The following is a 16289-nucleotide window of genomic DNA, read 5'->3' as shown; positions in this document are numbered from 1 at the left end:
CAGGTGTCACCACACATTTTGGTGCTCCTCATCTCAGTTCGTAGGGCAGGATGCCTCCAGTTGGAGTTTCTACATGAGAGGCCTTAAAGGGTACCAACCTGTATGTTGTAGCTTCACTTGTCTGCTCATCTATCATTGCATCTGCTGATTGAGCTGCACGTATATCTAATAACTTGTTCTCCTGACCTTCAGCACTTATCTGCATATAAAAGCTTCACAGGTTCTATGAACGGGTGGTGGTGTACATGCATATAAATATATACTAGACATATGTGCGCACAAGCAGATTTGATCGCCTCCACACAAACCTGTCATCACCCTTCTTTGGTTTCAAAGTGGTATGTATTGTGTTGGGCTTACTCTTAGATATTGATTAAAGTGACAGTAAGGAACTCTCAAAGTGTAACTTCTCTATGAAAAGTACTGCAGAGGGAGCGTTACTTCTGCTAATAGGCAGTGACCATCTGAAGTGTTGCTTCATGCATCTACTTGTGGAGAGAGCACCTACCTCTGTTCCCAGTGGCTGAATTAAGCTCAGAGGGGCAAGTGGGCAGTTGTGTGTAATAGGAGTCACTGGTTTGAGTTTGTATTGACATGCAGCACATTTTATGAACTGTTTGCTTTAAATGGTGGAAGTTCCACATCTACCTTAATCACTTGTTTTAGAAACCCAGTTGTTTCTTTTCTGGCTTGTAACACACTGACATTCTGCTGGCAGCCCATAGCAGTAGGTGAGGAAATTAAGAGGCCTTTTTATTTACAAAAATTGCCAATATCTGGGTTTGGAAAGAGAAAACAAATTTGTTGCAGTTGTATTTGGAAACAAAAAAAGAAAAAAGAAAAAAAAAAAAAAAAGAATTTCATTTAATACTTACCTGGTTTTCAAACATAACCTATACTGACTTCCTAAGTTATAGGACTGGCAGTGGCTTTGGTTCTTCATCTAGCTAATGATATGACTCTTAGTGAGCTAACCTAGCTAACAATGTGACTCTTAGAGAGCTATTACTGAATTAGGGAGATGTTGGTTTAATAAGATGACCTTTGCAACTGAGGAAAAGTTAAAACTTTTTTTTTTGTGTGTGTGTACCTCATTTCAGGATAATATCACCTTATTCTTAAGAGGCTGCAAAGAGCTGGGACTTAAGGAATCTCAGCTGTTTGATCCTGGTGACCTGCAGGACACCTCAAACAGAGTAACTGTCAAGTAAGTACAACAGCAGTTTGTGGTTAGCATGTTACAACCTCGCATGCACGCAGTTAGATGGTAAATATTTGAGGGTGGGCAAAAAGGATATAGAACTGTCATTTATGTAAAGCTGAGGTTTTGAAATCTTTGGCGCTGGGAGTAATACATTGTTCTCTTTAGCAGCCTTTCTTTAAAGGTTATGTTTTTTTCCCAAGAGAAAATAGCCACAGCTCTTTTAAACTACTGGTTTAGTTTAAACAATGATATTCTATGGGACTTAAGAGGTTTCCTGAGTCTAAATTGATGACATTTTTTTGTCTATCCAACTAACAAACTATGTAATCTGGGGAAAAAAAAAAAAAATCACTGCTCTGTTGTTACATAACTGTTTTGAAGATGCCTTACAGGACATTGACGGGCCTCTCAGACTCTACAGGATACAGACAGTGAGCTTGTCTATCAAGAACAGTATGTTGTGACACAGTATTTGGGCTGAGAACTTCTGTCTAATCTGTATGGAAATGGCCCAGTTTAGATAATTCTTGCCAAAACCACACACCTTCTACCACATGAGATACCACACGCATGTTAAGTGGTTCTCCTTAATAACTAATTCAGTTAGTTCAGTTCAACAATGGTTTGTACACTGTTTGTGAGATGCTTGTATTTTCAGCACTGGATTTATGAAGTGATGTAAAAGTTAGATGTGAAACTGGCATGGAAGGAATTACTTGTCTTGCCTAAGGTAGCACAAAACAGTCTTCAGTCATAGTCTGCATGGCTGTGGATTGAGGTCTTAAACAGAAAATATTCCTTTCAGGGAAGATTTTGTTGTCATGCTGGAACAGAAGCAGTCAAATTGTATTTTTTACTAGTTCATTCTAATTGCAGTCAGACTCCTCACCCCCCAAAAACAAAAGCTCCCAACATTGCTTCATAAAATTAACAAGAAACTTACTTGTTTTCTAGGAGTTTTCACAACATTTTTTGGTCTATCATGCAATATTTAAAAGTTATTGCTCTACAGATAGGCAAATATTGCTGAGTTGATTGAATGGCCTTGCTTCATTTGGCCAAAGTGATCACTAATGAAATCCTGGTCAGACATACGCGTTTTAGAAAAGTATATGGAAACAATTCACTAAATCTTAGCAGCATTCTAATTTTTTCCCTTCTGGCATTGAAAGCTGGGCAAGTTTTCATGGTGTTCAAGTACTGTCTGGGAAAATTCAAAGGTTCTGAAAATCACATTGGCCGCCTTCTTTACTTTGAGGAACAGTCTCCTACTTTTTGTTCCCTTCCAAGTTTCTGGCTCTGGTACGTGCCATTGAGAGAGGACCATGTAATGAGTCTGCAGTGAGCTTTTCCCAGCCTTGTTCTAACACTGCTGTGTTCTCCATGACATCCTGTGAAATAGTGACAATGAATGGCCTCAAAGAGTTGCAAAATAGTCCTTAATCTCCAGATAGAACCAGAGATAAATGGTCCATATGAGAAGCTGCATCTTCAGGAGTTGAGGACAGCAGAGCAGCTGGTAGCAGCTCCAGTGAGAGCAATCCAGCACGTGAGCCTTTTCCACCAGGAATAAGAAACTGTCGAGTAGCCTCAGCCCACAGCTGACTGTGATGCTCAAGAGATGTGAAGTGGCTGACTGGCATGGATATCCTTCCCCTGTCAACTCTTCAGAGAAAGCAGCTGTGGAAGTGGGCCAAATGTTTTCCCAGGACTGTCCAAGTTCATGCTGAGTAGCTGTGTGATGTGTACAAGCCAATTCCATGACTGTTGCAGAGAAATATGTTTGAGACTGTCTTCATCTAGCTAGATCTCAAAGTGGGAAGGTGATTTGTTTCCCTCTTTGAAGATGTTTGGCTTATTTTTGTTGAACACAGCAAAAGCTGTATTATTGCACATGTGCAATGTAATGACAGTTCTTAACTTTTTTCATATAGGTGGTAGTTGGAGTATGTTTTAGATCTGTTTTATTTTTCTTTTATCATTCAACTTACAAAGGTTATGAGTTAACGCTGCAAAGAATTTCATCCCAATTTATTAAATAAGACTTTTTTTAGGGCTGTTTTATATTTCTTAGCACTTAGGTATTGATTGATAAAATTTTGGCTTAAAATAAGTTATCAAAAACTCCTGGTTTTAGCTTTTGACTGTATTTAGGCTTTTGTTATTCTCACAGATTTAAGTTCATTTGTTTTTGTTTTTTGTCAGGTAACATTTAGTGCTGGAGTGGATCATGTTATTGTAGAAGGCAATTGACAATTCTATTACATAATAATAAGGAAACAATCTGTGCTAAATCTGAAATATTCCTTTTTCAGCACCAAAATGTGATACACATTTTCTTTGTTCCTTTGTTTCTAATAATATCTCTGCTGGATTTTGAACTGTTGTTTATGTTTATGCACATTTTCTGCTTTATTGTTTCTGCAAACTTCCATCCTTTTTGATGAACGTTGCTGCCCAGTCTGGGTTCTAGAGTATACAATCAAAAAGTAGAGTGTGCTTTACTGTTGTAATGGTTCTGCCTGTGGCAGGATCTTCATTGCTTCATCTATCTGCTTTGCTCTTTGTATCCTCTGAAACAAAAAGCCTGCTATATCTCATTGATTTCCTCGGAGTCATATGCATGTTCAGTTGCTTTCAGAATCTATATGAGTTGTGTGATTTATCACTGGTCAAAATCTGACTTCTGGATAAACCGCAAAGTTGATTTTAGCAATAAGGACTTTGGTCTTTTTTGAACGAATCAGCAGCTCGGTTTAAAGGAGATATTTTTGGCACTGCCCTACTTTACTGTGGGACTGTTACAAACATGTTTTCTTCTTGTACTTCCAAAAGTATCATTTAATGATTGAAATAATGGTGACAAAACACTCCCACGTTACGAATACATGAATGTGTGAACTTCATCTTCTTAGCTTTCATGTCTTTCTAGCTAGCAGAAGCATTCTGCAGACTTTTATTGGGGAAAACGCGATCTGCTTCATACGTGCTTTTGAAAAGTGGGTCTGCATTCTGATTTTTTTCCCTTTTGTTTTTGTGTGTGTGTGCATGTGCAACCAGGAACACTGACTATAGCAGGAAGCTGAAAAATGTAAGTATGTGACTCAGAGTATTTTTTATCGGGTATATTTGTGAGATGTTCTCCTGTATGCAGATCTTAACTGTGTTGTACTGGAAACTTAGGTAGAGCTGCTATGGCAGAGCAGCCATCTTTGATTAGATAAGGAAGCAAACAATCTGAGCTTTGTGCTGTCAATTGTGGCTTCCACCAGAATGGTTTGATTCACTTATTAGGCTACATCCTTGCAGCCTTATATGAATATACTGGCATAAAGTGAATTTGCACAAAGTATTTAAAATGAAGCAAAACCATCTTTATATCTGCACACCAATCTTTACAGTCATATTTGCTAGCTTTCCCATTCTTCCAAATAAGTATTTTCCCAGAAAGATTAATTCCACTGAACTTTAAATTATTGTTGATTTGAACTAATGGTGATTAATAATAGATTCTATAATTGTTAAGTAGAAAAAAAAAAGTGGATAAACTTTGTTGGAGTCAGAGATAATAATTCTTCCAAAGCCTAACAAGCTGTCTCTTCTTTACAGGCATCATCAACTGCTTTAAATTCAATTTTATATTTAGCTCATATCCCTATAGACTGCTAGAGAATGCCAAGGCTATATGTATTTATATAGGTGTATTGTTTTAAAGGTAAAGTTCCAAAAGCGTCCTCTACAATGTGTTTGTAGGCTATATATACCTTCAGTGTATATTTTCCAGGTGCATATAAGTGCAGTCTCGGCTGGCAGCCAATCAGAATTGCTTGCAAATGTGACATTATTTGGGGTGGAAAAAAAAAAGCAGGAGATAAAAGCGGGAGAGAGTGGTCAAATTCTAGAAGAAATAAATAGAAATACTGCAACTTTCAGCAGAGCACTGAGCAACAAAATGAACTGGACACCTTCCTGATTGCTAGGATATGAATAGGAAAAAACAGTCAAGCAGAGGTAGCTGACTCTGCATCCCCTCAGGTTGTCTTTCTCTTTCATACATTGTTTTGTAGTGTGCATTATATGGACCTGTCAGTACTTAAGATACTGTATTTCAGTTTATTCAACTCTTGGAAGATCGTTAATAGCAATTGTTACAGGCAATTATAATTCGGTTTTGGTTGCACCGGCTTTCCACACCAAAATACTTCCTGTTTATTCTGCAGTTAAATGCTTTGCCATGCCATGGAAGAGACAGAAATAATAAGCATTACATGAGAAAATGCCTTAAGTTCTGTGGTGTTTAACCAATGCAAAACACCAATCTAGATTAATTTTGGTGAGCAGTTTCCAGTTCAAATTGCTATATCCGTTCAAGATATTGCTGCCCGATAGCTGAGGACACATGTGGGTTCATGGAACTGTTTGCTTTCCTTGCATGAAAGAAATGTCACTGCTTTTGGAGGTGCTGGATTTGACCATCCTGAGCATCTTAATTTCTCCTTTCCTAAAACAACTGCAGCACCAGCTATGTCAGATCAGGTTTCCTTTGCTGCCTAAACATTTGAAAGTGCAATTCTTGGCATTTCTTCTCTGCTGGTTTTGAAGTGACTCTTGTTTTATGGATAGACATAAAGTCAGAACTTGAATGAAACCATGAACTCTTTCCCATTTAGTATATTAGAAACAATCAGATGCTCATGGCCTTTGATTAATCACTCACCGAGCATTTCTTAAGCTAGCAGAATACTGGAAGTAAATGTTCCTGTATCATCTAGTAAAGTACATTACGATGATTAAAAATTGAACTACCTTTTGTTTCCTTGAAATGGGCAGAAATACATTTCAGATGTTCTGCTTATTCCATTAACCACAACTGTTTCAATTAGCAACCACCAGTACAAGTTCTCTTTAGGTGTTTGATTTTTTTCTATTGTATGTACAAATAGGCATATTTGCAAATGTCTTTTCTGGACAGTTTCAAATTTCTTGCCTAGTTTTTCTATTCAGATTTATTTTTGCTGTTTACTTTCCAAGCAGACACGACAGGACCATTTTTTATAATACCAGGAATGTAATGTATTAAGTTACATCTTCTGTTGGCCTGATTAAATTTTCATAGTTGCCTGATGTGTTTATGCCTAACCACTGTCAGGTTCTTCCCTTTCTACTGAGATTTATGGCAAAGTCTTGTGCTACTGGACAGTTTAGAATAAATGAGAAATGTTTAAGGGAAGTAAATTAAGCTAAGTAACTGTGAGGATGGCTTCAATTAATTCTTATTAACTTCTGCAGGTATTAGTCACCATTTATTGGCTAGGAAAAGCAGCAAACAGCTGCACGTCATATAGTGGATCAACCTTGAACCTGAAGGAGTTTGAAGGTTTGCTGGCACAAATGAGAAAGGTATCTATCTTTTTGTTGTCTTTCAGGAATAAAAATTTAGTTCAAATGATTACTCCCATAAATAACATGTTTGTTGCTAAATGTAAGAGAAGCGATGGGTTAGAGTACAAATTACTTCATAAACCCCTGTCTCCTTTGAAAATGTTTCTGACTTTACCAAGCCATAAACATGACTTTCTTTGGCAGCCAGCTTTGTGGTGATATTAATGATGCAGCAGTTGATGTGAAACAGGGCTTGAGAATTGTCATCTGGCTCTGTCATCTTCATTTCCACAGTTTTTGGTTTGAATTATTTTCATTTATGACACAGAGCTTTAAGTTGAAGAGCTGAGACTCAAAAGTGGGCTGGTGGGACTTGGGAGAGAAGAGATTTATTTTCTTTAAAACATTCATTCTCGTGGGCAGTTCTTTCTTTTTTACGTTGTAACATAAAGCATTAAACCAAAGTAACTAAATAAAACTGAAGGGTAGAAGGAAGAGATTATGCTTTACAGAGGGCATAGTTATGATGAACCTGTGTTTTGGCAGGCTCTAAATTCTGACTGAAAACAGATTTGGTGGTGTATGATAAGCTGAGCTCTGATGGAAAGGAAAAGTTGCTGTTGCTGTAGAGTGGTCTGGGGACTTATGGCTGAGCCCTAAAGCATGCCTGCAGCCTTGCAGTGGGATACAGCCTCCGCAGTGGTTAGCACTGGTATCCATTCATGCATTTTCTGGGATTGGAAGCAGCAGACATGGAAGAAGACAGAAACAACTGGTTCTGATGCTACATACATTGAACATACAGCCCATGAGGTAACATGTAGATACCTTCTCCAGCCCTTAAACGGCTTCCTGCCTGCAGCTTCCTTCCCATCCCACAGATTTAGGGACCATGGGAGACTGTTTTCACATTGTCATACCCAAACTCTGAACTCTTGCGTCTGCACCAGATGTAGCTCCTTGCTCTTGGATTTCAGAGGGCCAGTGCTGGGCTGCCCCTAGACAGGAAGTGATATTTGGCTGATAGGTATCAGTTTCTACATCCCAGTGTCACAGGAGGCCCTCAGTTAGATTGATAACATCCCCATTTGTGAGCACAAAGCAAGTGGAAATGTGACATTTCTCCTTCTCTGTAGAGGTTTATTTTGGTCTTCATTTAAAAAGGCCTTCGCTAATCACTCAGAACTTCACAATACAGAGCGATAGGACTGAGACTAAGCACAAAAGAAAATGAGATAATACTTGAGTTGTTTTCAACTCAGTGCTGGAAGGAGTCCCCACACCAGAGTTTGTAATCTGAAAGGCAAAACAAAGGTAACCATCGAAGCTAAGGCAGAAAAAAGTGTAAGTTGATTGAGTGTTAGTGCAGCATGGTGCTACAGTTTATCTTTTAATATTTAATCGGCAACATAAGGCTCCTTTTTCTCCATGTCATATTTACTCATCTAATGAATCATCTGTAGGGACATTTGGTGTGACAAAGGCACAGGCTCCAGAGGTGGGGATCTCAGCAAAGCTCGCAGCAGAGTGCCTGGCAGGCAGGGCAGAGCCTGCAGGTTGAAGACAAAGCAAGAGACTGGGACTTGATTTGTTGCAGATGTTGGAACTGGGAGCAGAGCAGAGATCTCATAAAAGCTGAAAGCTATATACTCCTTTAATGTAAAAACGGAGCACTTCACCGTCCTGAAAAGTCTGTTCAGGTTGTGCTGGTAATGAGGGTCACTGGCAACTCGTATTGAGTTCTGCTCCTGTTCCCCGGCAGTACGACATATCAGCTGTCGTGGCCTTTTCTCTTTCTAAATTTAAAGAGGATTTGGTTGTAAAATTGAACATGTTAATCATGCTGTGTAACGCTCTGATGTTCTTTATAGCTGAGCTCGAGTGCTGAAAAGACACTTTATCACATTCTCTACAGGCAATTTTTTTTGCACAGAATTTAATAATTAAGTCTACCATAAATTCAGTCTGGTTTGGTTCTTCCACTATAAATCCCCTCTGCTCTCCTTTTTGAATAAGGAAATCAAAGGACAGCTTAGATGTAAGTTGTCTTGGATTCATTTCTTTCTGCTTCCCATCCTGAAAAGACTATTCATTTCTAATTTTATTCATACCCCTGTGTTTCTAATTTCATTAACTATTTGGATATGTGTTCTTCGTTACTTTTAAACTGGAAATTCCCAATGACAAAACATTCATAGCTTCTGATTATATTCAGGGGGTGGAATTTCCTACAGAAATGCATCTTCCATTGGACAGCCACCCTTTTGCTACCACAAAATGGCATAGTATACCAGTGTGCCCTAGTGTGGTGACATATTTTGTTTTTAATTTGATAGGGTGAAAGGCAGTGAGCTGTTGTGAGCTATCGGTCCTGCAGATAGCCACTTTCTTTTTCCCATTGATAATATTCGGGAGATGACGTTCGTTCAGGGATGGACAAGTACCCATTTGTGAGACAGCATTTGTCTGGGAGGGATGTTTGCCAAGGGGAAGGCATAAAGGATGTGTTTGCAGAAGTCTAGGATACCGTTGTGGTGCCTGCCTCCTAATTCCTGGTGAGCTGCATGCGGAATTAACATAAACAGGCTTTTGAAAGAAAGGCCTGCAGAACTCATTAGTTCACAATTGGACTGTTTTCAAACTCTGGAAGATAGCAAGCACAGGACGGGGCTTTTTTGCCTGAGTTTAAGTCATGTAGCTGCTGAGCGTTTCTGTGTCACTCAGACACAGTGGGTCAGGAAAATGGAAGTGTGTCTGAGGACTGAGAATAGCTGATTGGTATGAAGAGAGAGGGGATTTAGGGAATTTGGATTTTAAAAGGATTTTGGATCGTGTCACAAACAGGGTTTGATAGGATTTCTAGTTTTGTTCTTGGGTCTGTGTAACCCATGCAGATTTCTAGGAGACAAATCTTTGTTGTCTGGCATTTCTGGCAGTATTTTAACTCATGCGCTAGGCAGGAATAGGGAAGGAAATTACATAGGGTTCAATTACTGCTTTGTTAGATATGTTTTGTTTTTAGAGCATATTTTAATTTTGTTTGCAGTGAAGTTACTCACTGATGCTATCACAGTTTAGCTTGGTCTTAGAGAATCTCTGCTGCTGTACATGGTATTTTGGCAGCAAGTGGCATTAATTGAGCCTTCTTCCTTAGAAGTCTGCAGGACAGTGAGTTTGCTGTCTCCAGCTCACCTCAAGCCTCCTGTCTGTGTGTTCATGCAGTGCTCTCCTCCTGTAGTCACTTCAGCAGCAAATGTGCTTTGTCACAGAGGTGCCAGAGCACATGGGGACGTTTGAGGCTGATCTCGTCACTGGTTATGCCAATGATGGGCAATGCCTGTGCAATCAGGGCTGGTGGGAGCCGAACTGAACGTAGCTTTTGTGCTCCAGCGAGTGGTGACCAGGGGGTGCTTCTTAATTAGGAATTAATATTCAAGTGCTTCTGGAAGGAAAAAGAGAAACAAAACAAGCACATTCCTTCGTCTTTGGGTCACAAGATGTCAGTCCGATAATGGCACCCATATTTTAGACTTACTGCTGAGGGAAAAAAGCACCACACAGGTTTATCTTTGAATAAAAGTTATTTTTGCTTTTCTCCGCCTGTGCTATTGTAATTAATGTTAAGACACTCTCTAAAACAAGGGATTTATTATAATACAGGGGTGAGGATGGCTTCTATTGACCTTTTCCCTCTGCTGGAGTTTCAGTGTTTTAGTATGTGCTGCTTGCACTGGAAAGAATTTATAATCACAGGGCTGTCAAAGACAACCATTGTTCTCACTGCTCTGAACATGTGGGTCAGCTACAAGCGCTTTCATATCCCCCAGAGCCAGGAGCTGGCAAAGAGTAAAGAGCACAACTGAATTCTTCTGAGGCATCAGGAAAAGCATTTTGCATATTTTTCATTGCTGATTGCTTCAGAAAGACATCCCTCTTTCATAACAGGAATTTCTCTTCAAGGTAGAGGGAGGCTGGGGCACACTGCTTCATTATTTTGCTGAGCTGAAGCAGCAACAACAAATGCTGTCTGCTGGTGTCCCAGCCAGATACAATAGATAGGCAAGGGGAGGGGGAATCCTTTGCAAAGCAGCAGACTTAAACCTGATGCAGGCGTGATGTTAGAATTGTAGTGCTTTTGTTGCTGCTATGGACTATGAACGACAAGTCACATTTCAGGTTTCTCTTGGTTTTGATCACTTTATTAACTCGGTTGTTGCAACTTTTTCACAGCTTACAAATCTAATCTAATATGCATACTTTGCTCTTAATCAGCATAAAATTGGGTTTATTGCAAGCTTGCACTTTTGTTATGAGGGGGAAAAGGGGTAGAAAGCAAGGAAATCTTTTTCAGGGGAAGAGGTTTTTAGTACTTTGGAAGATGCTGCGTTATCTGCTGTGTAATGAATCTCCTTGGTATGTCAGTGGCTTCTTTATGAAGAGGTACCTACTGTACTTCATGTAGGAAACAGAGGATATCGAGAGCCCAAAGCGCAGCATTCGTGACAGCGGCTACATAGACTGCTGGGACTCGGAGCGCAGTGATTCCCTCTCCCCCCCGCGCCACGGCAGAGATGATTCCTTTGACAGTCTGGACTCCTTTGGCTCCCGCTCGCAGCAGACACCATCCCCAGATGTAGTGCTCAGGGGAAGCAGTGATGGTGAGTACTTGTTGCCACCGGGCATGCGTTGTCTCTGAAGTAAATGTGCCTTTCAGAAGCTGGGCACGGAGTCTGAATCGTGCTAATCCTGCAGGAGAGCTTCACTGTGAATGCTGATTTGTGCTCCCTGAGGTTCAGATGACTTTGCCAACAGCTAACTTGAAGTCTGTCTCAGTTTGGATAGCATAGTTTTGGAAAATGAGTTACATCATTGCAGTGTAATTTTATTATTGGGATAGTACTTTTCTGGGTTATGGTGTAAGAGGATGTTATGCAGACTCATTTTAACTTTCAAGCTAGGCTGGAGCAAGAAATAAAAGTGCAGGAACGGGGGAAATATTGAAGCAAATAAAATGTTGCCTAAATAAACCCTAGACAGATAAATGACCTAGAAATATCTTGGAAATGTCTGATACTTGTCTGAGCTTTGAAGTCTGATATAAAACATGCCACCAAGTGCCATGTGAGCTTTTGTGATATTTAGAAAATTGGGCAACTGAACAGCTCCCACCATCAGAGCTCTGGCCATATCTGTATGCCTTTGAGTCCAGCTCTTGCCTTACAGGTGTCGTGCTGCTTCTCCATCTTTCTTGTTTGATTCCCAGAGGCTTTCTGAGGCTTGCAAATACAGCATGTGATGTGGGGAAGGGTTTTCTAGGGGCAGGTGAAGAGCATGCACTGAGGTTGCCTACTTTGAGCAGGATTCTAGGTCAGTAACAAAGGACGCTTGATTCAGACTCCATCTGCTTGGTTGCATTCATGACGAACAAATGAGTAAGTCGAACTTCATCATCAGACGAAGTTATATTCAATGCACGAATCACTTCTCTTTAGTAATGTTATTAATTTAATAAAAAAGGAAGGTCAGAAAGATATTTTGGTAGGAACCAGATGTTCATACCGCTTTTGGCAGTGCGAAGGAAACTGGTGCTAATCATAACCGGATGCCTGAGAGATTTCCTGAGGTGATGGGGAACTCCTTAAAACTGAAAAGTTGGCAGGGAGAGCCAATATCACAGATGGATTGTAAAGGAGCTATGGGGAAAGTAGGGTTACGTTCTGCTGCTCAGCTGTTAGGAGTGGCATGTGTTACATGACTGATTCTGGACAGCCATCAAAAACCAGCCATTGGGACTGATGGCTTGAAAAAGTCCTGTGACCCCTCAGACACAGAACTGAATAGAGTCTCCATGTTAGAAACCATTTTTCTGCCTTCCTTAATGGGACAAAATGTGTTGTTGGTAAACAGGAGCTCCTCACTTGTCCTAATTGAGAAGTGTTGCTTCTTCCTGGCTTCTCCCTGCCTGTTGGGAGCTGCTGGGCAGCCTTTCACTCTCCTCCTGAAGCTGCTTCCAATGAAGTTCTGCAGTGCTAGCAGATTTTTGTAAGGTTTTTTGATTGCTTGCTGCCATAGCTAAGACATACTGCCTTGTCACATTCTTGAGTCCATAACAATCACAAAATAAGATGCAAGCATACAATGCTTGTTCTTAAAAATTCATCTTTAACCATCTCCAGACTGGGGGTGCATGCAGATGTAGCGTGCACGTGTGTGACTTATTGTGAAGATCCTTTCTAATGCATCCCATTTTCCCTACTTGCTGCTGCTGCCATGACTTCACAGCTGTCTCTTCCAAGAGTTGCAGCTGAGGTGTAGCTTGGCTGACCTCTTTTCTGTCTAACCTCTCCCTGCAACCCCAACAGGCCAGTGTTTCACTCAGCTGCACATGTTTGTTGGTAGAAGTACTATCTATGCAAAGCTGGAGGGCGGAAAAGATACTCCTCACTTTTCTTTTCGCAGATAGGATCTTTATAAACCTAGGAACATGAAGTAAAATGAAATTATGATTCCTTGTACTCCTAGGGAAAAAAAAAAAAAAAAGGCTGGAGATCATGTAAGTGATTGTAAAACAATGATGAGTTGAGCTAAAAGCATTAAGTAGTACCACCTTCCCTGTTGCCACTAGTGATCAGCATCTCTTCAGGTGCTGCTCTGGTGTCCTACATGGCCCCTGTCATTTGGCAGCAAGCAAACAAGACTAGTGACAGAGCAGCATCGTGTGTTAAAGTCAGTAGAACTGCAGTCTGACCTGCTCCAGAGTCACTGATGAATTCAGAAGCATATAAATCCTTTGCGTTGTTGGCAGTTGTGCACAACGCCTTTTATGAACTCATGTAGGTCCCTCGACACACTGCTGTGTGCAAATCTGTAGCATATAACTGCTTGTTATGGGTTGTGGAAACTGGCTGCTTCTTCTGCTTGGAAATGCAGAAGAACAAAATTAATGTTATAAATGTAAAGCACAGCTGCATCTTCTATTGAGTGCTCTGGCTTAAAGTGATTTTTTTTCTTTTTTTCAAATCTCAGCTGAAAATAATTTTATGAGTAAAAGATGAATAATTAAATAAGCTGTTTTCCTTTGAAGTACCAAGCTTGGATATGCTTGTAGGCACACAGCTAATGAGGAAGAGGAATCTTTCTTATTTGTCTTCTACTGTTCCAGCATTTCTGTCCACCTCTTCAAGACTAGTTTTCATGCAATACAAAAATAAACACAAAAAGAAAGAGTAAACAGAATAGCAAATAATGTGAAGGGATCTTCTCACCTGCTTTGAGCTCCTCTATGGCCCTGCTTTGTCTAATGGTATTAGAGGTCTTCAAATCTTTGCTTCAGATATTTGTGATTTTGTGGCGGTCTCCAGTTTCTGTTTAGACAGTGGCAGAGGTTGCCAATCACAGTGCTGGCTGTCATACGCTCTTAATCAAAACTGTCCAAGCAAAACCCTTCTGACAAAAAGTACATTGTGATTTTTGTCTCTCTAGTTGATTTCCACTGACTTGTCTTATTTTACTGTTCCCTTTCCTTCTTCATCTCCCTCCATGCAAACACTGAATCATGCAATCTGCTGCAGAAGCCCTTTGCAGATAACATTCCTACCATATTTAGACCAATGTTCCTTCACCCTGCTTTGAATTATATACAAGCTACTTGTGATTTTTATTACTTCATTGTTTTCAGTTTTTCATAAGATAGCTCAGTGAACTGGCTAGTAATTTATTAGCATAGTGAATTAGCAAGAGGACACAGTCTGGGTGGCTTCCCCCTCTCCCCAGGCAGGGAGAACAGCTATTGCATATGCTAGTGTTGCCAAGGGGCCAAGTGCCAGAGAGCCAGCACTCCAAAGCTGGGAGAGCGTTTGAATGCTGGTGGGAGAATTGGCTAAGTGTTTCACTCACTTCAGTCATCAAATGAGGGCCTGTGATGATGTTACACTTCTGGGAGAGAACAATTTGTATGGCTTCTTTGTGAATTACTTTAAAAGGCTCACGATGGTGCAGGGAATCTAGTGAATGTCTACCAAGTGACTGCCAAAATGGGGTGGTTCCACTGGAAATGTTCTTTAATATACTTGCCCTACCGCTGGGGAGTTTTATTTGCAACTGTATTTTCAAGCTGGAAAAGCATTTTCCTAACCTTTGTGAATACAGTTTTTAAGTGAGTTGTGAATATCAGGAAGCTTAGTTCATATTTGTACAAAATAATCTCTCAGCTCTGTTCATCTCCCATCTTATTCTTTGCAACTCTTTTTCTTTTTCTCACCTGTTTTTCTTGTCCACAAGTATTATTCAGTCTTTGCAGTACTGCTCTAACCCACAAACTCTACAGGTTTTCCTCTTACATCTGAGGATGAAGTCTCTTTGTTTTGCAATGAACTGACTAACCAGGTGAGACTGGAGACAGATACCTGAGTCTTCTGATCTACAGCAGCTAATGCTTATTGTAAAATGTTGATCTAGAATGATGCTGTCTGCATTTAAAGTGTAGTTAACATGTGTCTGCAGAAACGTCCACAGATCCCTGCCGTTCTGGTCATGCAGGGTGTGCATCCCTTTTTTTGTTGGAGTTTAGGATATGGAATTGTAAGTCTAGTTTCAAGAAAGTGAACCAGGTCAAATGTACCTATATGTGCTGCCACGAGTCAGTTGGACATAAGTCAGGTAAGCTGCTCTAACTGTCCTGTGTGAGTAACAAATTTGAATTATTCTGACCCAGAGTTAGTTGGAATATCCTGCATGGTGACCTGTGGCTGAAGATGAGTTTTTCAGGGGTAAAAGTTAGGGTTGTTGAAAAGCTACCATCTGCGTAGGTATTGCAGCTTCTACCTTCACTAGCTGATTTTAAAATACGAATAGAGGTAAAAATGGTTCCATTTCTTGGTGCTCACATGCTGTCATTTTTTTGTTGACATCTCTGATTTATAATTTTTAAAAATCTGGATGGAAAAGAAGAGAAGAAGGATTATTTTCTCCTTCCTCACTAGGGAGAGGAAGTGACTCAGAAACTGACCTGCCACACAGAAAGATGCCAGATGTGAAAAAAGATGATATGTTGGCGAGGCGGACCTCACACGGTGAACCTAAATCAGCTGTGCCTTTTAACCAGTACCTCCCAAACAAGAGCAATCAGACTTTCTATGTACCTGCTCCGCTTCGGAAAAAGAAAGCTGAAAGAGAAGAGTATCGAAAGAGCTGGAGCACTGCGACTTCACCACTGGGAGACAGACCTTTCAGGTAAGACTGGCCTGTTCAACTTCTCCCTTCCTTGGTGATGACGTTTTAACCTTTAGCCAATTTGCTGCCTTTTCACAATATGTGAAGTGCCTTCCGCTGTAATAAATATCTTGCTGAGATGGTATTGATAATTGTAGCACTTGGTGAAGATGGTAGAAAAGCAAAGAGTGAAAAATCATTGTATCAATGTCATTATTTTACTACACAATGCATGGTATAGCTTGCATTTGACAAGATATTGGTTACTGTGAATACCATGACTGTGGTCTCAGAACCAAGGCTGGATTAAAATATTGTGGATAACCTATTCAGTTCTCAAGACAGTTGCTCACTACTAAATGATACTGATCAGTAATATTTGATGTTGATGTATTGATCAAAATAGGTAATGTTCATGCTGTGTTTCTTTTTTAATTATTTATTTGATTTGTTTGTTGTATCTTAGACACTGATATGGTTTATGTAACTGTGA

The 16289-nt window shown here is 40.1% G+C and overlaps 1 protein-coding gene across 38 annotated transcripts in view; it reads left to right on the top strand.

Moving 5' to 3' along the window:
• Positions 1-16289, top strand: part of LIMCH1 (LIM and calponin homology domains 1) — a 156368-nt gene that overhangs the window by 88928 nt on the left and 51151 nt on the right. For 29 of the 38 annotated variants that reach the window (XM_085545515.1, XM_085545513.1, XM_085545514.1 and 26 more), the window contains exons 4-8: positions 1101-1207; positions 4265-4295; positions 6494-6604; positions 11049-11244; positions 15568-15817. In XM_085545515.1, the coding sequence (XP_085401641.1) occupies positions 1101-1207; positions 4265-4295; positions 6494-6604; positions 11049-11244; positions 15568-15817 (695 nt within the window). Of the gene's footprint in view, positions 1-1100; positions 1208-4264; positions 4296-6493; positions 6605-10411; positions 10763-11048; positions 11245-15567; positions 15818-16289 lie in introns of those variants that run through there. The other 9 variants (XM_085545517.1, XM_085545520.1, XM_085545518.1 and 6 more) reach the window with 4 other exon arrangements.

This window comes from Coturnix japonica, chromosome 4, assembly GCF_054131305.1.
Source record: "Coturnix japonica strain WE chromosome 4, WE-NBRP24, whole genome shotgun sequence".
Classification (NCBI taxonomy): Eukaryota; Metazoa; Chordata; class Aves; order Galliformes; family Phasianidae; genus Coturnix; species Coturnix japonica.
The sequence above is the reverse complement of the archived record's forward strand: the minus strand, read 5'-3'. Positions and strand labels throughout refer to the sequence as shown.